General features: G+C 37.1%; 1 protein-coding gene and 1 pseudogene across 2 annotated transcripts; one reads left to right on the top strand and one right to left on the bottom strand.

Annotated features, from left to right (window-relative positions):
• The first annotated feature begins 1,033 nt into the window (after positions 1 to 1,033).
• LOC103409552 (uncharacterized) lies at positions 1,034 to 6,178 on the top strand (annotated as a pseudogene).
• Positions 6,179 to 14,041: 7,863 nt separating this feature from the next.
• On the bottom strand, positions 14,042 to 19,540 carry LOC114826563 (ferric reduction oxidase 2-like). 2 transcript variants are annotated; one of them, XM_070823878.1, is made up of 8 exons: positions 19,293 to 19,540; positions 19,086 to 19,188; positions 18,454 to 18,651; positions 17,938 to 18,172; positions 15,933 to 16,260; positions 15,442 to 15,685; positions 14,572 to 15,278; positions 14,042 to 14,367 (listed from the first exon to the last, which is right to left on the bottom strand). In XM_070823878.1, the coding sequence occupies exons 1-8, from the start codon at positions 19,501 to 19,503 to the stop codon at positions 14,228 to 14,230; spliced, it is 2,166 nt and encodes a 721-aa protein (XP_070679979.1). In that variant the 5' UTR covers positions 19,504 to 19,540; the 3' UTR covers positions 14,042 to 14,227. The 2 variants fall into 2 exon arrangements, with proteins under 2 accessions (XP_070679979.1, XP_028962917.2); XM_029107084.2 differs by having other exon boundaries at positions 14,044 to 14,367; positions 18,454 to 18,654.
• Positions 19,541 to 20,209: the final 669 nt, after the last annotated feature.

Consider the following 20,209-nt stretch of genomic DNA (forward strand, 5'->3'; position numbering starts at 1 on the left):
GTCAGGGACTATTTGTGATAAAAACCCTTTATTATTTTCAGTTCATGAGTTTCATATTCGTTCTGACTTTATTTCTCAGAGTTGCATTTAATTTTGCATTTATTTTTGGGTATGTAATGTTCCTAGGACAGCACATGAATCCATTTATTTATTTATTTTTCAAATTAAGCAATCTTGCAAGATATTCTTACTGTTGGAACTATAACTGTTTTTCTTCTAATGTGGCTCTTCTTTTTCAGGAGCAATATTGTAAGCGATAGCAAACATATACTAGTTGGACTTTATAATGGAGGACTATATAGTATCTCCTGGAAAGGAGAGGTAAAAGAAAATATTGATATGCATTAGCTGTTCTTACTGTAGTCCATCTAATGTCTTTCTGTAGGGAGCTGATATATTATCCTCTTTTTGACCAAGGTGTTGAGTGAGATTTTCCTTTCATATACAGTTCTATGGGACTTTCGAACTTGATCCATTTCCACGTAATGGCAGTGAAGTTATCCCGTCACCACATTCTTTAGATAATGGTGTTGCTTCTAAAGGCGTTCTAGGAACAATTTGCATCTCCTGGAAGTCTGCTATTATCCAGCTAGAGCTTTGCTTTCCATTGAGGTTGCTGTTTGTGTTGTATTCTGATGGACAATTAGTGTCATGTTCTATAAGTAAGAAAGGTTTAAAACATGTTGAATCTATTAAAGCTGAGAAAAGGTTGGCGGTTGGTGATGCTGTATGTGCTTCAGTAGCTTCAGAGCACCAAATCCTTGCTGTTGGTACCAAAAGAGGGCTTGTGAAGTTATATGACCTTGCAGAATCTGCATCACTGATTCGATCCGTCTCTCTTTATGACTGGGGTTAAGTGTGGGATCTGAGTAAACTGTATTTTGGTAGATTTGAGTTTCAACTTATCGGGGCCAGATAATTTCAAATTTTCAATTATTCTGGCTGCACCAAACAGTTCAAAACTTGAATTATGTTGTAAATTTCAGATCTAAAAATGTATGATTATGACCCGGCATTCTTATTTTCCGATACTCAATGGAAGACACTGGACCTGTCAGTTGCATTGCATGGACACCTGATAATTCTGCTTTTGTAGTTGGGTGGAAGTTAAGAGGACTTACAGTTTGGTCTGTCTCTGGTTGTCGTTTGATGTCAACAATCCGTCAAATAGGTTTAAGTTCAGTATCTTCTCCAATGGTTAAGCCAATCCACGAATGTAAATATGAACCTTTGATGACTGGCACCTCACTGATGCAGTGGGATGAATATGGATATAGGCTTTATGCTATTGAAGAACGATCTTTGGAGAGGGTTCTTGCATTTTCCTTTGGAAAATGTTGCCTTAACAGAGGAGTCTCAGGAATGACATATGTTCGTCAAGTGATATATGGTGATGATCGATTGCTTGTTGTGCAGTCTGCAGATACTGATGAACTTAAAATGCTACATCTTAACCTTCCAGTTATGTCTTTACATCACATACTTGATATGTTATTCTCATCTGATTTTCTTTTTCTTCTCTTTTAAATTTTGGTTCAGGTTTCTTATATCTCCCAAAATTGGCCAGTTCAACATGTAGCTGCTAGCAAGGATGGAATGTACTTGGCAGTTGCTGGTCTCCATGGGTTAATCATATATGATATACGATGGAAGAAGTGGTGAGTGTTTGGAGACATTACTCGGGAACAAAAGTTTTGGTGCAAAGGTTCGTTATGGATGGGGAAGATTGTTGTTGTCTGCAACTACATTGATTCTTCTAACACGTGAGATTCCTACCCATATTAGTATACCCTCCGATAGTTTTTGTCTTCAGCAATGTCATAGTTTGATTTGGTGGTTAAATGCCTAGGCACCTACATTATTATGCCATTCATACTTTTAGTCCAGTTTATGTCTAGAATTTTAAGTCTGCATTCTATCCTTTCTATTGGTACAGTTGAATTTTTTAGTTGTTTTATTATGTAATGTTGGATATTTATAATGGTCAAACTGATGTAAAATTGCAGGTACGAATTGCTTTTCTATCCAAGATATCATCTTGATCAGAGCTCGCTACTTTGTCGAAAACCATTGCTGGCTAAACCAATGGTGATGGATTTCTATCAAGAGTATATACTTGTCACATATCGCCCATTTGATGTACACATATTCCATGTCAAGTTATTTGGTGAATTGACACCTTTCACTACTCCAAATTTACAGGTAATGGAATGTTTGCTAGCTTTTTTTGTAATGATTCTAATTTTATAGAATATGGTACTTTTTACAGACAGTTGAGCACTTGTGATTTCATTTGCACACTAAATGAGAATAATTCAGTGAAAATTATTCTTCATACGTTTTACATGATAAAATGACAAACAGCTTTCTACAGTACGAGAACTCTCAATTATGACTGCAAAGAGCCATCCTGCAGCAATGAGTTTTGTACCTGATCAGCTTCCAAGAGAGGGTATTTCAAACAATCACATTTCTAATTCAGATCCTTTATCAAAGGAGCCTGCGAGGTATGTGCTCTCCAAAATGTAGTCTGTAGAGATCTATCAGCAGACACATGCCTCTGAATGAATGCAGGTTTTTCTACGTGTTTGATACAGAGAGTTAATGGGGAGCTTTCACTTCTTGATTTGGATGATGGACGTGAGAGGGAGCTTACTGATTCTATTGAATTATTTTGGGTTACATGTGGTCAATCAGAGGAGAAAACAAATCTTATTGAGGAAGTTTCATGGTTAGATTATGGCCACCGAGGAATGCAGGTAATGGACTGTTGAGGTTTAATAGTACGACTTTGATATGATATTGTGTATAGCTTTACCATTTTGTGCTCTAAGCAGTAGTTTGTACTATGATATTTATTCTGGTTGGAAGTGTATTTTTACAGGTTTGGTATCCATCTCTTGGGGTTGACCCTTTTAAGCAGGAGGATTTCTTACAGGTATGTATGCATTCAAGAAACAGTGTGTTTCTCATTGAGCAGATGGTGTAAATTATTATGTTTCATTAAAGTTGTATGCTTATATTCTTTTTCTGGGAGGTTCTGTATATGGTGTCTTTACACGCCGTTTCAAAGTCTGTTTGTTTGGCCTTGCTTTGAAGACTTTTACATTTGTTAACTTGTCTTCCTTTGAAGCTTAGTGGAACTTGATATATTTTGGCCTGTCTTTTTACTCTGATTGGTTAAATGACTCAGCATAGTTTTGTAGTTGGATCCGGAACTTGAATTTGATTGTGAGGTATACCCTCTGGGACTTCTTCCAAATGCTGGTGTTGTTGTTGGCGTTTCCCAGAGAATGTCATTTTCTGCCAGCACAGAATTTCCATGTTTTGAGCCAACTCCTCAAGCTCAAACTATACTGCATTGCCTTCTGAGGCACCTTATTCAGGTACTAATTGTTTTTTATTTCTTTGATTTCAAGTGGAAGGTGCTTTTCATATTGGATCTCATCTTACAGAGGTTACCTTGAGTTCTGGACTCACGGGCTACCAGCCTTTGCCATGATTTTCTTGTGTAGTAAAAGGTGGCTTGAATCTGATTTGTTTGATTGTAATATATGCATCTGCAAATAGGTTGTAAAGGGTGTGCGATCTATGCTTGCTTTGCAGTACTGATCATGTGTTAACAAAGTAGGCAATTGGGTAGACTTTATGAAATCTACATGGTCTTTGCCATGATTTTCTTGTGTAGTAAAAGGTGGCTTGAATCTGATTTGTTTTATTGTGTAATATATGCATCTGCAAATCATAATCTGCAAATAGGTGGTAATGGGTGTGTGATCTATGCTTGCTTTGCAGTACTGATCGTGTGTTAACAAAGTAGGCAATTGGGTAGACTTTATGAAATCTACATGATCCGTACATGGTCAGTGCCTAGAGACTTGTAGTTATATCAAGTTTAAAGGCCATAGGAGAATTGGAGTTGTGTGTTTGTTACATGATCAGTACCAATGAAATATTCTTTTGACAAGCTTCAGTGTGATGCATATAGTCCTGTGCTTGGTTTTGAAATATTCTTCCTGGTTGTTTTGTTTCTGTCTACAAAAGCGAGGAAGGTTTAAGGTTGGCCCAGTTATCAGCAGAAAAGCCTCATTTTTCTCATTGTCTAGAGTGGCTTCTCTTTACTGTGTTTGATGCAGATATATCCGGGTATGTCTAATGAGAGAAATAAATTAGTATCTGTTATGTTTTGGATGCAAAAATATCCAGGAATGCCTAATTAGGGAAAACAAAATCATAGCTGCATTGATCATCAGTTCTGCTTTCAGATTAACTAATTAAGGGGAATCATTATCTATAACTTCTGCTTCAAAGCACTAGAGAGTGAGACAGGGAGCTCTTCAGAAGCTTTCGTCCAACACGATCACACAAATCTCCTTTCTCGATTCAATTCGTTCAGAGGAATTTTTATTGGAATCTGTGTGTCTTAATTCTAGAACTTTGATTAATTTATCTTGTGAGACGCCTGTTGGCATTCCAGCCGTCCTTCTCCTTTCAGGGCCTATCCGAAAGAGAATCCAGTACTTCTTGGTCATCATGAGGTTGGCCCGACCAAGAAGTACTGGATTCTCTTTCGGATAGGCCCTGAAAGGAGAAGGACGGCTGGAATGCCAACATGCGTCTCACAAGATAAATTAATCAAAGTTCTAGAATTAAGAAACACAGATTCCAATAAAAATTCCTCTGAACGAATTGAATCGAGAAAGGAGATTTGTGTGATCGTGTTGGAAGAAAGCTTCTGAAGAGCTCCCTGTCTCACTCTCTAGTGCTTTGATTGTTAAGAAAAGAGCTTGAACTTCAGCTTTAAGGTTGGCCCTGTTATATACTTGTAAGATGTTGAATAGATTATTATTCTGCTTCAGTTTCTTGTCTTTTCCTTTCACTTTTGACATAAAGTTTTTTCCTTAGAAAGATTAGTTAGAACTTTCCTCAGTATAATTACGAGTCTTGCACAGTTTTTGTTGTGAGTGAAAATACGGTTTAAATGAAACAACCAGTGCTTTATCAGTTCTGCATTTGCCTCTCTGTTCCAGAGTAGAAAATCTTGAAACTTACATGTTGCACTGTTATTACATTTGAAGAATAGTTCTTTATGAAGTATACGTCTTGAAATCCTGTCTACTTGTGTTGTGGTTACAAAGGCTGTGCCTACACTTCCTGCAGCACTTTAAATGTGAAAAACCAATCTGTATGGGAGAAAATATAGTAAAAGATGGCTAACCTGTGATGCTTATGTATAATAATCCGATTGTTTGAATTGCCCAGGTCATTGTGAAGCTTGAAGGTCCTGCAGTCAGTCAATATTGTGCTTTGCGTTTACTACAGGTAGATGTCTGGTAGTAGCTTATTGTTTTACAAGGATTTCTCTTGCTATTGAGTGTGTATCTCCATGTGTTTCTTTTTTGTTCTTTTCTTTTCAATGACAGATGTTCCTTACAAGGGTTGTCAAACATATGCAGGCAACACTTGATGAATCGTTATATGAACTCGCTGGGGAGCTGGTATCTGTATGGACAAGTTCCTGTACTTCTTTTAGTTCAGGTGGTGATAGCTGTAAAGGGGATAATACTAACTTTGACTCTTAGGTGAGGTTCTTGCTGAGATCGGGAAGGGAATATGAACAGCCATCAACAGATTCAGATGGACTATCTCCCAAAATTTTGGGCTATTTCGGTTTCCGTACTAATTTCAGAAAGCAGTCCTTGGATAAGAGGTTGGTGCACACTTATGTACTGTTTTGCATCTCTCAGACCTAGCTTTTAATGGAGACTAACCAGGCATTCCTTTCGAGCAGCACCTCATTTAAGGAGCAGAACGCACATGTTGCTTCCGTGAAGAGTATCTTAGAAAGCCATGCTAACTTCTCAAAGCTAGTTGCATTTGTGGAAGGCACTCAGTTTGATTTAGTGGTAAGATAAGCTTGCAGTTATCATTACTTATTAGGATAAATAATATGCTTGGGTGGGTTGTAATGTACCAAAACCTCTTGCTTTTACAATCAAGTGATTCTAAGTTGTTCTATCAATTTATGCCAGGAATATCTTCAAAGAGAGAAAAATGGAAGTGCTCGGCTGGAGAATTTTGCTTCAGGGCTGGAATTAATAGACAAAAGGCATCAGCATCTGAAAATCCTTTTAGTCTAGTGTTCATTTTTTTCTTTTTTTTTTTTTTGTTAAGAATTTAAGCCACATTGTCACATATTACAGACAAGGGCGGAGCCAAGTACAAGGCTCCCCTAGGCTATAGCATAGGGAGAGTTTGGTCCTTCAAGCTTAAAAAAAATTAGTTTTTTGGTTAGTTTATGATTTTTAATTGTCATATTTCACTTCATAAATGAAATTTTTTTATTAGTAAGGCTGGTTTTAAGAATAATAAGAGCTAATAGATGTTAAATAAACTCATCACTTTAACCAATATTATATTTAATAGTAATAAATTAAAACTTCCATACCACAAATGGTTACTTATTGTATTCACTTGAAAGCTTTGAAGGCAAAAAACCGAGAAAACATAGCATAAAATTCTTGCTTCAAATTACTACATTCAAGTTTTTACTATTATATAACTTTATGTAGGCAAAATAGGATTAAAAATTTGATTTCGTACGAATAATATTAGCTTAGCCCACCCACTAAATAATTTCTGGCTACGCCATTGATTACAAAAGTTGTGTTTTGTCTCACTGACTGTACACGGTTATCTTTTTCCAGCTCCAAATGGGAACACTACAGAGCCGGTTTGATGCAGAATTCCTTATGGCATATATGTGCTCTGTCAAGTTCAAAGAGTGGATTGTTGTCCTGGCCACCCTTTTAAGGCGATCTGAGGTATAATTCGTTTCATTTCTCACAAGTCTATACCATATGATGAGCATGCCAGCATCATTGTAATTTGTTTTGCTCATTTTATTCACTCTGATTTCTGAATGATAGGAAGGAATCAAAATAGCTAGTTCTAAACTGGTTAGGTTCAACTTGGCCAAGGAAGAGCTTAGCTTGCGTAAATCTGGGAAAGTTTGACATCATACTTTTGTCCCTATGCTTGAGTTCCTTTAGTACCAATCATGAACAAAATTCATCATAATAGCTTCTCGTAGCATTTATATGCTTGTGAAATGTTAAAGCGTTTAAAGTCGTTGCCCACTCGATAGGCGCCGAGAGCCCAAGTTGACGTTGTCCTTTCTCCAGAAGTGTATGATTTAAAGGGTGTAATCCTTGTGTTAGAGTTTGAAGTCTATAATTCCATTGGCATTTAGGAAACACTTTTATGGACAAGATGGAGTATAGCCTTTAGCTCATGGCCAATGATAACTGGTGCTTAGGTCAGGATCATCTTTTATTTAGGTCATGTTTTCACTGAACTTTAAGCTAACAGAAATATATTCTGGATTGTTCCGGTGAGAAGAGCTGCATAATCTTACAATTAACTGCTATGGTGCCCGTATACGGCTATGTGTGGGGGTATCCGGTAGATACTTATGCCGATACTGCGAATTTCTAAAAACCAAGGATACGACAATTGAATAATATATTTTCTAAAATATATTTCATTATATACGTTAAATAAAAAAAGAGTGAAACATTCATGTTTATCTTTTAACATTAACAAAATAGAACACTGCTGAGTCTTTTTGATTCTTGAGATTGGTCCTCGCCTCTTGGATTGATTATCCTTGCCCTATGGGCCTACATCCATCTGTAAATGTCCTGGTGAGTCTACCAAACCAACAAGAATGGAATTTAGAAACTACAAGCCCCCAAATTCGTAGATCAATATCTTAGCAGTATCTTGACGGTATCCTAGGAGTATCTTGCTCATATCCTTGGAGTATCCAAGAAGCATCAGATAGTCAACAACACAAACAAGTCAACGATACTCCATTTACGTTCGGAAGTTATCATGGGGGTGTAAGTATCCGATACTCACCCTTGTCCAAATTTGAAGCATCGGTGCAACATAGGTTAACTGTTGGAAGCTAACCAGCTCCTGGAGTCGGGGAGTCGAAGGCAGCAGGATACTCCTGAGCAAAAGGATGTCATCTGCATCGAAGAAGAAGAAAGAAAATAAAGGGTTCTAGTCTCCAACGGCTAGTTTTGTTTTTAAATGTTTGTGTAAGTGTGTGAGTGACAAGTGTACACTCCAGATTAAATCATTTAACCCCAAAATGAAGGGTTAGGATGTAATCTGGAGTAGTAAGGCTTAATGGTTGTTAAAGCCTCTTGTCAATCACCTTTTGTAGAAAGTATGGGTGATGGAAATGCACCATACTCTTGTGTAAAAATCACTCTACTTATTCAATTAAGTCTGCTGCATTATTTGCATAGCAGAAACCAATCTCCAAGTTACTTCTTTTTCAATTTCTCTACTATCCTACCCAAGAAACCGATTCAAACACTCAATCAAAACACAAAATAAACAAACTTTATCATGGCCTCAGAGCTTTGTTATTGATCTTACAACTTTCGGGGCGTAATCTGTGCAAGATAAGATCTTTGGGAGCACCAACGTAGTGTCTTCTATAACAATAATCAACAAACAATTCTGGAAATGAAAGGATCCAGCAGTAGCAGTGAGCTAAAAGCTCCAGTCTTTGATGGGGAGAATTATGATTTTTGGAGAATAAGAATGACAACCATTTTCAAATCCTATGATCTATGGGATATGGTTCAACATGGGTATGAACTACCTGAGATGGATATCGATGCTCTAGAGGAGGATCTCACAGAAACACAACTCAAAACACTGAAGCAGAATCGGATGGAGGATGCTAGAGCACTTGGAATCATTCAAGGTGCTGTCTCAGACACCATTTTTCCGAGGATAGCAAATGAAGAGACTGCAAAGGGAGCTTGGGAAGTTTTACAGCAAGAATACAGAGGAGACACCAAAGTTAGAAAGGTAAAACTTCAGTCCCTTAGAAGAGATTTTGAGTATACAAGAATGAGGGAAAATGAGCTGTTAAAAGACTACTTCACTAGGCTGTTTGATGTTGTAAACAAGATGAAAACATATGGTGAGGAACTGCCTAATGAAAGAATTGTCCAAAAACTGTTGATTAGTTTGACTAAACCCTATGATTCAATAGTGAGTGTCATAGAAGAAACCAAAGACACTGAAACTCTCAGTGTACAAGAGGTGATGGCATCCTTAAGAGCTTTTGATCAAAGGCTCGAGAGGCATGCTGACTCTGCACCTGAGAAAGCCTTTCAAACACTCAATGTTGGATCTAGTAGTCAAGCCAGTGCAAGCAATCAGAAACCACAGTGGAAGGGCAAAAGCAAGAAATGGGAAGGAAAAGGGTATCACAACTCAAGACCTAACCAAGGCAGCAACACCAATGTAGGTCCAAGAACCAAGCAACAATGTAAGCACTGTGATAAATTCCACCTTGGAGAGTGTTGGTTCAAGGACAAGCCTAGATGCCACAAATGCAACAGGTTTGGGCACATTATGAAGGACTGCAGATCAAAGAATGTGCAACAAGTAAACTGTGCAAATCAAGTGGAAGAAGAAGCAAATGTGTTCTGTGCTTTCAATGCAAAAATGGAGAGAAACAATGAAGTGTGGTACATTGACAGTGGCTGCAGCAACCACATGACTGCACATGAGTCTTTACTTATTGACATCGACACAAACTTCACTGGAAAAGTGAAAATGGGTGATGGAAACATTGTCAAAGCCACTGGAAGAGGAACTCTGGTTATCAACACCAAGAAAGGAAGAAGATGTATAAGGGAGGTGATGCTAGTGCCTGGATTGGATGAGAATCTACTTAGTGTGGGTCAAATGATGGAGCATGGCTATTTCCTACTCTTTGGGGGAACTGTGGTTGAGATCTATGATGACAGATCCCTATCAAACTTGGTGACCAAAGTGGAAGTGAAAAACAGAAGCTTTCCACTTGTACTGAAGTACTTAGAAGAAGTGGCAAAGAAAGCAAGTGTGACAAGTTCTATGAAACTATGGCACAAGAGACTTGATCATTTAAACATGACAAGCTTACAAAATCTGCAAAAGGATGAAATGGTGCAAGGTATACCAAAAATGGATCAATGCAATGAAATCTGTGAAGGGTGTGTGTTTGGCAAGCATCACAGAGATTCATTTGAAGCTGGAAAGGCTTGGAGGGCAACAAAGCCACTCGAATTGATTCACTCAGATGTGTGTGGACCAATGAGAACAACAACAATCAGTGGAAACAGGTATTTCCTAACCTTCATTGATGATTATTCACGGATGTGTTGGGTGTATTTCATGAGGTTCAAGTCTGAGGTATTCACAATATTCAAGAAGTTTAAGGCAATGGTGGAATTGCAAAGTGGATACCAAATCAAAAGACTAAGAAGTGATAGGGGTGGTGAGTACACCTCACATGAGTTCAATGTATTCTGTGAAGATGTGGGGTTGGAGAAGCAACTCACTGTGGCATATTCACCACAACAGAATGGGATTGCAGAAAGGAAGAATAGGACTATAGTCGAAATGGCTAAGTCTATGATGCATGAGAAGAACATGCCTTATAAATTTTGGGGTGAAGCTGTGAACACCTCAGTGTATCTATTGAATAGGTGTCCTACTAAGGCATTGGAGAAGAAGACTCCATTTGAAGTGTTCAGTGGAAGGAAGCCTTCTGTGAAGCATCTGAGAGTGTTTGGCTCAGTATGCTACAATCTCATCCCTCATCAACTAAGGCACAAGTTGGAGAAATCAAGTAACAAGGGTGTTTTTGTAGGCTATGGTACCAGTGAGAAAGGATACAGAGTTTATAATGTATTGACTCAAAAGATAATCCTATCAAGGGATGTTATCTTTGACGAAGACTCAATGTGGAACTGGGATACAATGGTAGAGGAAAAGGACAGTGTCTCTCTACAAATTGACCTAAACAAAAGGCAAACAAGGGAGCCTATAGAGACCTCAGTTCAAGAAGAAGTCACAGATAATGGTGACATACAAGGGACCCCACAACAAGCTACTATGAGTCCACAATCAAGTCAATCACAGACAACAACTCCTAGTTCAACTCCAGTAAGATTGAGAAATCTGGATAAGATTTATGCTACATGTAATTACTGTGTAGTAGAACCAGAAACGTATGAAGAAGCTGAGAAAGACAAAGCTTGGAAGAAAGCAATGAAGGAAGAGCTTGAAATGATAGAAAAGAATGACACTTGGGAACTTGTAAATCGACCAAGTGAGAAGCCTGTGATTGGTGTAAAATGGGTGTACAAAGTGAAGCTAAATCTAGATGGTTCTGTGCAAAAGAACAAGGCCAGGTTAGTGGCCAAAGGTTACTCACAGAAACCTGGTGTAGACTTCAATGAAACCTTTGCTCCAGTAGCAAGGTTAGACACCATAAGGACCTTGATAGCACTAGCAGCCAAGAAGGGTTGGAAGCTGCATCAATTGGATGTTAAATCTGCATTTCTAAATGGAGTGCTAGAGGAGGAAGTGTTTGTGGAACAACCTCAAGGGTTCACAAATCAAGAGTTTCCAGAAAAAGTGTACAAGTTAAGGAAGGCTCTTTATGGCCTAAAACAAGCTCCAAGAGCTTGGTACAGTGAGATTGATTCATATTTCATTGAGAAAGGATTTCAGAAAAGTCCTAGTGAAGCTACACTCTACACCAAGACAGAAAGCAACAACAAGACACTCATTGTCTCAATCTATGTGGATGATGTTGTCTACACTGGAAATGATGCTGCAATGATGGAAGAGTTCAAGGAAGAAATGATGAAGAGGTACGAGATGACTGACCTAGGCCTCTTGCATCATTTTCTTGGCATTGGGGTAATTCAAAAAGCAAGTAGCATCTTTATTCATCAAAAGAAGTATGCTGAAACTTTGCTTGAAAAGTTTGGTTTGAAGGGTTGCAAACCAGTTTCTACACCCTTAATTGCAAATGAGAAGCTCAAGAAGGAGGATGGAAGTGAACCTGCAGATGCTAGTCTCTATAAAAGCATTGTTGGCAGTCTATTGTATCTAACTGCAACAAGGCCGGATCTAATGTTCTCAGCAAGCCTACTTTCTAGGTTTATGCAGAATCCTAGCAAGATACATATGGGCACAGCTAAGAGAGTGCTAAGATATGTACAAGGAACTCTTGATTATGGGATCAAATATGAGATGGGAAAGTCATCTATTCTAATTGGATTCTGTGACAGTGACTGGGGTGGCAGTGAGGATGATAGTAGAAGCACATCGGGCTATGCTTTCACTTTCGGATCAGGGGTATTCTCATGGGCCTCTGTGAAGCAACAAAGTGTTGCACTGTCCACAGCCGAGGCAGAGTATGTGAGTGCATCAGAAGCTACATCTCAAGCTATTTGGCTAAGGTTCATACTTAAAGATTTTGGCGAATTGCAAGTTGAAGCCACACCACTTCTGTGTGACAACACCTCTGCAATTGCCATGACTAAAAACCCAGTGTTTCATCAGAGAACAAAACACATCAAGAGAAGATATCATTTCATCAGAGAAGCATTGCAGGACAACACAATCAAGCTAATCTATTGCAGCACAGAAGATCAGATCGCAGACATATTCACAAAAGCACTACCGAAGGAGAGATTCAATTACCTGAGGGGTTTGCTCGGATTGACTCCCAGAAGCAGTTTAGAAGGGAGTGTTGGAAGCTAACCAGCTCCTGGAGTCGGGGAGTCGAAGGCAGCAGGATACTCCCGAGCAAAAGGATGTCATCTGCATCGAAGAAGAAGAAAGAAAATGAAGGGTTCTAGTCTCCAACGGCTAGTTTTGTTTTTAAATTTTTGTGTAAGTGTGTGAGTGACAAGTGTACACTCCAGATTAAATCATTTAACCCCAAAATGAAGGGTTAGGATGTAATCTGGAGTAGTAAGGCTTAATGGTTGTTAAAGCCTCTTGTCAATCACCTTTTGTAGAAAGTATGGGTGATGGAAATGCACCATACTCTTGTGTAAAAATCACTCTACTTATTCAATTAAGTCTGCTGCATTATTTGCATAGCAGAAACCAATCTCCAAGTTACTTCTTTTTCAATTTCTCTACTATCCTACCCAAGAAACCGATTCAAACACTCAATCAAAACACAAAATAAACAAACTTTATCATTAACTGCCAAATTTACACATTTCCACATTTGAGGAGGCATATTTTTGTTGAAATTTCTGTAGAAGAGGCTAGATGCATTCAAGATGACCATTTGACCGCGAGTAATGCCAACTTTTGTAAGATGGAACTGTCTGACCAGGCATTTATTTTGTGAAATTTGCACAGGTTCTATTCGATCTCTTCCAGCACGACATGCGGTTGTGGAAAGCATATAGCATCACCCTGCAGGTATTTATTGCTTTAAGCAGTGTCCACATTCGACCAAAAAACCAGCGTCCACATTCCTTGCCTTTGTGTGTCTCTAGATTAATGTTGTCCTCTATTGATATATGCTTTTCAGTCACATCCTGCATTTACTAAATACCATGATCTGCTGGGAGATTTGGACGAGAGACTTTCATCCACTGAAACTTTTGAAGAGAAATGAGGTTATAGTTGGACCTGTAAATCCTGTATCCTGCTTGGCAACAAATTGGTGCTCGTTCAGTCGTTTTTCCATGAACATTTCTGTTTGCGAAGTAATGAATGTCTGTCGGATCATGTAAAGATCAACAAGCATCTGACTCACACTACTGAAAAGGGAACCGAGGCAACATCGAAGGTCTACTCAGATACAATTTTTTATTTATTACAATAAACAAATTACTGGGAATTTGATATTCTTGTAGAGAGCTGGGAACTTATTCACAGCCTTTTGTTGTCTATTTGTTTTCTTCACTTGTCACATTTGTTGGCTCTTGATTCTTGAAAAGTTTCGCCGATTTAAGCTATATTCTGGGGAATTATTTGTGAAACTAGATGTCTCACAGGTATTGTAAACAAGTATAAGATTTTGTTGTTTGATACAAGCGATAGTGGGGGAGAAGAAATAAAACATAAAATCTCAAGTCGAAGGATAGATTCTCTTAACCACTTGCGCTATAAAGCCCTTGCAGATTTAAGATATCCTCAATTTGCAGTTAATTTAATCAAGGTTGAGTTTTATGGGTCAAATGCTGTCCATGTTGTGTTTTGACTTTCTATTCTTTAACATTCAAAATATATACTTCACGCAAGGAAGAAAGAGACCAATTACAAAACCAGAGCATTTTTTTTATTGCTATTCTATACTTTTATTGTATGCATAGATGATATGAGTCGATCACCAGCTAAAACTAATGGACTCAAAATGCAGATTTTCTGCCAAACCCGACGAACAAATGGTTGCAACTTCATGCCTCATTTTCTTCGGACCACTCGCAAGAACTCCAATACTTGATTCTTTGCACTCAAATATCACCTCTGCAAAACCAACACTTAAAATAGTTAAACTAAAGCCGATGTGACTTAGGCCAATTGGTCAGGTAGTGTTCTCGTTCTTTGTGCACCAAAGTTCGAGTCCCCTTCTACGTAAATTAAAGTAGGTCATAATATCGTTTTGTAAAAAAAAAAAAAACAAGGTTAATTTGTTTTTTAGTATGCAAGTGTGACAATCTGATGACTTACTCTTGAGGTCTGGTCTTTCACCATAGTGCACATTTGTTGCTTGTGTAAGAGACTGTTGAGGAAGGCTTTCCAACTCTCTGTCGGCATTGTAATACAGTGACTGTGGTGTCCCCATTGGAGATGGCCCTTCCATGTTCTGAATCTGCTTATTTTCCATAGCGTTCTTTTTCTTGTTCCATAAAACTGCTCCACTAGCTGTTGAGGCTATGGAAACACATATCACCAATATGTTAAGCACAGCTCTTAGAGAATACGAAAATATCGTGTTCGAATTGTGATCAATAGGGTAAATGTAGTAGCGCGTAATGGTCCCGATCAAGATAAGGAACACGACGAAGGAAGATGAAATTATGAGGGCAAGCCAGAGCCAGTGGTTTGTGCCCAAAATTGGTGATACAGGTGCATCAGTTGCATTTGGTTTGAACCATATGGATCTAACAGGCTTCGAGCCATCTGTTTTTGGTTCTGTCTCTCTTGTCACGTAAGCCTCGATTTGGAGATTCAGGTTGGACATGTCGATTGAGGTGCTGGACATTGGAAGAATTAGGTCTAGCATGGTGAGGTCCAATGAATTTTTAAATGCACAGATTAAGACCACTTTCGGAACCTTGTAGGTGAATGATGTACTCAGCAGGAGGAGCTCTCGGATTATGGAGATGAATGGGGTAATTCCGCTGCCTCCACTCACCATTACAAGGGTGTCATGCCTACAAAAAGATATCATCCATTAATGTTTGTCACATTAAGGTACTAAGGTTAGATTAATTTATTAAATACTAATTCTGGTACTTTAAAAGGTGATTAAGTTGAGAATAGTATTCATTGGATTAACACTAATGAGGGAACTATTTTTTTCGTTATGGTGCAAACCTTAGAAAATGAGTTGAAGCAGGTCCATAAGGCCCTTCAACTGCGACCTCAATCCGATCGGTTGGAGAAGGGGATGAAAGCATTTGGTATAGCTTCTTGCTCCAACTTCCTTCACCTTTGACAACGATGCTAATCTTTTCTGGTTCCAAGCTACTGTTGGAAGTAACAGTAAAAGGATGCCACTGCATCTTAGAAATACTAGGAACGTTTATGAACATGACGCTTGTTGGATTATATTTCAGCCCTGCCAATATAAAAAACACAAAAACAAAAATCATTAGTTTCTTGTAATAAGTCATAATTAATCATTTTAGGCATAAACTGATCATTTTCTCATATTGTCAGTAATTATATATTAAGTAATTTTCTTTTAGAGGAATAGTCTAATATGTTATACCATAAGACTGTTGATCTGAATCTTACTTTCAAATGAAAGTTTTCATTGTTATATCAGTCTAGAAAGTAATCTATAAGTACTTCCAAAGTGTTACCTGGGGTCTTGGCCAAGTTGAGCTCTAGGGTTTCGCTTGGCAAAACACGTGCAAAGATTAATCGTGTGCTGGTTCGGGATTGTAAGAATCTCAGGTAACGATCAACCAAGAAGAGGTAGAAACTGGGGAGCGCAATGCAAGCATAGGCGATGCCAACGTGAAGGATAAAGAAGAACATGAAGAGGATGTAAAGGTAATGAGTGTAGAAGAAGAGCTCAAACATTTTACGTCTAATGCGAGGGATGGCAGTCGCCCACATGAACAGTCCAGAGAGCAAAGCCAGCTCTCCAGCTACATTTGAAACGCCAACCTTATCCCATATTACCATCTGCATTAAAAAAAAACATAACACATCAGTCACAGTCAAGAAGGGAGCATGTATGTAGTGTAACAAAACAGCATTATAAAAAAAGAAAACGAGAGTGCGAAAATCATTTTCATTTCTCATAAACTTTATGTACTTTCTATTTTTTACTTTTTAAACAAAATATAGCTTTAAAGAAAAAGAACATATTTTAGCCTTTTACAATGGGGCGAATTTTTGTTTATTATGTTTCTAATTTAGTCGGAAAGCATAGGAGTGATTTTAATTAAGGAAAACTAATGAAAATGACTTGAAAATTTTGAGTTTTAACCAAAAACCATGTAATAACTTTATTTAATTGTTAGGACAAAGCCCAAAACTAAATTAGTCTAATTAAAATGGCCCAAATATTAAGTTTATGATTTTATCCCTAACAACAAGCTTTTGTCCGTTAATCTCTCTTCATTATGGATCTCTCTCATATTATCTCCCCCATTTTTTCCTGACATTCAAAACCTTCCATTTTTCTTTCTAATCTCGCATAGCAACTCCATTTCTATCACTATGTAAAAACCATAGCTTCGACCCCAAACCTAATTTTGAGCCGTCTCCATCTCTATGAAAATTGGAAACGATCTCTTACAAGAAAAACGGTATGATTTTGTCACTCTCTCTCTCTCTCCCTCCCTCCCAAAATTTCTCTCTCTCTCTCTCTGTAAAGATGAGCAAGGGATATGCACTTTCACCGACATCGGCAAAAAAGCCAAAGGTGAATTTCTGCCCTTCCCTCCTCATTCATCTGATTATTAACCTTTCAATTTGATGAAGAAGAAAAGAAGAATTTGAGGTACTGTTTTTCAATTTTTCTTCTTCAGTGGAGTTCATTGTTTGTTTCTCCAGAAAATAAATTTGAGATTTGTGAGCTTTTTGTTCAGTTTTTTTTTCAGATACAATGTATTTTTTTTTTTCAAATATAGTTTTGCCAACATTTTTTTTTCCAGAAACAATGTTATTTTTTTGTTTTCCATAAATAGTGTTATATTTTGGTTTTTTTTTTCCTTCAGATACAGTGTTTGTTTGTACACAAACAAAACAAACACTGTATCATATTATTTTTCCTGAAATAGTGTTATGTTTTGGTTCTTTTTTTCAGAGATAGTGTTTTTTTTTTCCAAAAACAATTTTATATTTTGGTTTTTTTTTTTCCAGAGATAGTGTTAGTTTTTTTTTTTCCCAAAAATAGTGTTAGTTTTTCGCCGGTTTGTTCCGACGGTGGTTCTGATTTTTTTTCCATAAACAATTTTAGTTTTCCAGAAACAGTGTTAGTTTTTACACATTGTATTTGATTTTTTTTCTAGAAACTGTGTTATTTTTTTTGTTTCCAGAAACAGTGTTATGTTTTGAGTTTTTTTTTTTTTCAGAGACAGTGTTAGTTTTTTTTTTTTTCAACTGTCCCACTTTGTGACAAATACAATACTCCAATTTAAGATCTCTTTCTGTTGTTTAGTTGTTTGTTTTCTTGTTTTCTGAAATCTTTTTCCAGAATAATATATGTTTTTATATGCATGAAAAACAAACCTGCATGGCTATATATCTAGTTCCCAATCAATCAACTCAAAAGTTTTCATTTGAAATTTCTCTTAGATTTCCACACAACATTAAATATTCAAATCAACTGAATAAAAATAGTTGACTAATTACCTGGGAAATTTGTTCAGTAGCAGCCCAGTAAATGATGTAACAAAGGCCATGAGCAGTGAAGAATGCCAGGACTATGTGTCCAAGCCAGATATGGTACTTGATGCTACCTTCAGAGGTGAGACCAAAAAGTGCCAGAACCGAAGAGCCACGTGCCAGAGGAAAGAAAAGAAATGCAAGGCATACGTTCCCCGCAAGCCCCAGAACCAATGCTGCACTATCCAATTTAGATTCCCATCTGCCATCATTATCAGACACAAAATTGATTAATTCTAATTACTTGTGCTATTTTATTTAGTCAATGTCAAATTTTATCACAATCCAGTTTGAAAAATGGTTTTCGCACATTTTTTTTCTTCTGTATTTTGTTTATTTTTTGTCTTTAAATTGAAAAAAAAAAACTAAAAACTAAATCAATAGACTAAGGTGTGCAGATCGAGGAGAAAGATATGTGAAATTCGTTTTCCAAATCACAGCATGCCCTTCATTTTTAGGGTATTATTAGGAGAATGATCTTACACTTGTTCGTGGTGTTTTGCTGCTGATTGTGTGGTGATGTTCTTAAACTTGTTGTGCAAATATGTTGACAAAGACCACACCAGGAGTGTAATGAACATCACGAAAAAGGCCAGCTCTATCCCAGAAACAATTCCTAAGGGGCCTTTCACCAGCATAGGTTGTTTCCATACAGCAAACCGATTCTTCTTTGTTCCACTGCTGCTGATAATCGAAATCCAACTAGAAAAATGTTAATATTATTGCTACGTACACTAATATTCTTTTGTCAAATAAATACTTATGTCACACCATATGAATCTGAATCTACACTTGAGCAAAAATCAATCTACTATATCAATATAAACATCATATGCTATACCAGATAGTGGCAAAATCCAACAAGAAAGAGACAATACATTATGCCAAGGACATATGTCGAGATGTGGGTTGAGAGTATATATAAGATCCCAGCTCATTTTTGGAGTTGTGTTCTATTGTCAAATAAGTACTTACGTTGTTAGACTTAAATATGAATCCCACTTAAACAAAAATCAACGTATTCTCACTTCACAGTCCAACGACATAAACATCTCATGTTACAAGAGTATATGGTAAAAGAAAAACATTATCCCTAATTCACATATGCCACGCACCTTTTCAGTTCATGGTTATTCAACTTCTTTCCCAGATGAAGATACACACAACCCAACACCGCAATGAACAAAATGGGAAATGTGTACACCAGAATTGTTCCACCTGCATAGCAACATTATATCCAAAAAATAATTAGAAAACCTTCTTATTACAAATTTAACTAAAAGCATTCAAAAAGTTAATCAAGATTAATCGATTAATAGAACCTTCTGCTCCCAAATAGGTACTTGAGCTAGCCTTTAGTCTGATTTGAGGCAGCCAAATTTGCCTATATGTGTTGGTAGGCATCATGAGCCAAATTAAAAGAGTCCCCGGAAACACTACAAATATTGCTAGAAGCCTTATTGCTGCCCTCACAATATGAATTCCTTCATGGGAAGGTGGTGATGAACTTTTCACAACCTGCACTGCATCCATCTCTGCAAATTTTGTTAGTGGCTTAATTACACTTCTGTGTTGTAATTAAGAATGTTAATAGAATTTGATGTATTTATAGGAGGGAACGAATTATATTGTATAGTAATGGCTATAGAATGTCAGGCTTTGGACTTTATGGAAAACGGCATGGTTCATGCCCCTGCAGCTTCCTCCAATGTTAGATTTCTTTACACGAGGCACTTGCATACCAAGTTGGAGGATCATGAAAATAACTGTTTATTTTGTTTTCTGTTTTTTATTTTTATTTTGTTTTTTGTTTTAATGAAGTCAACCACACATGCAAGGATCATGCAACATTCCTTGATGATTGATGATAACCATTTATAACTAACAAACAAAGAAAAATATCCTGGAAAAGTTGTAAAGTGTGACGAAATTATTAGTATTGTTCAATATTAATTAAGGTACTATACTATGAGTGAATTATAGGTTTTACTACACTTATTTATATGTTATATTATAATTGAATTCATAAGATAACATGATGATATTGTTATACTCCGTCTCCTTAATATAGATTATAATTGAAATATCGCTTATAATAAAAAAGAAAAGGATAATACTAGAGAGATTAAAATTTTAAGAAAAATTACAATTAAAGTATACTTTTAATACTTAATTTTCTATTAAAACAAGACTTTTTAAACATTTAAAAAAGAAACAAATTATTTCACCTATGAAGTGA

This window comes from Malus domestica, chromosome 01 (assembly GCF_042453785.1).
Source record: "Malus domestica chromosome 01, GDT2T_hap1".
NCBI lineage: Eukaryota > Viridiplantae > Streptophyta > Magnoliopsida > Rosales > Rosaceae > Malus > Malus domestica.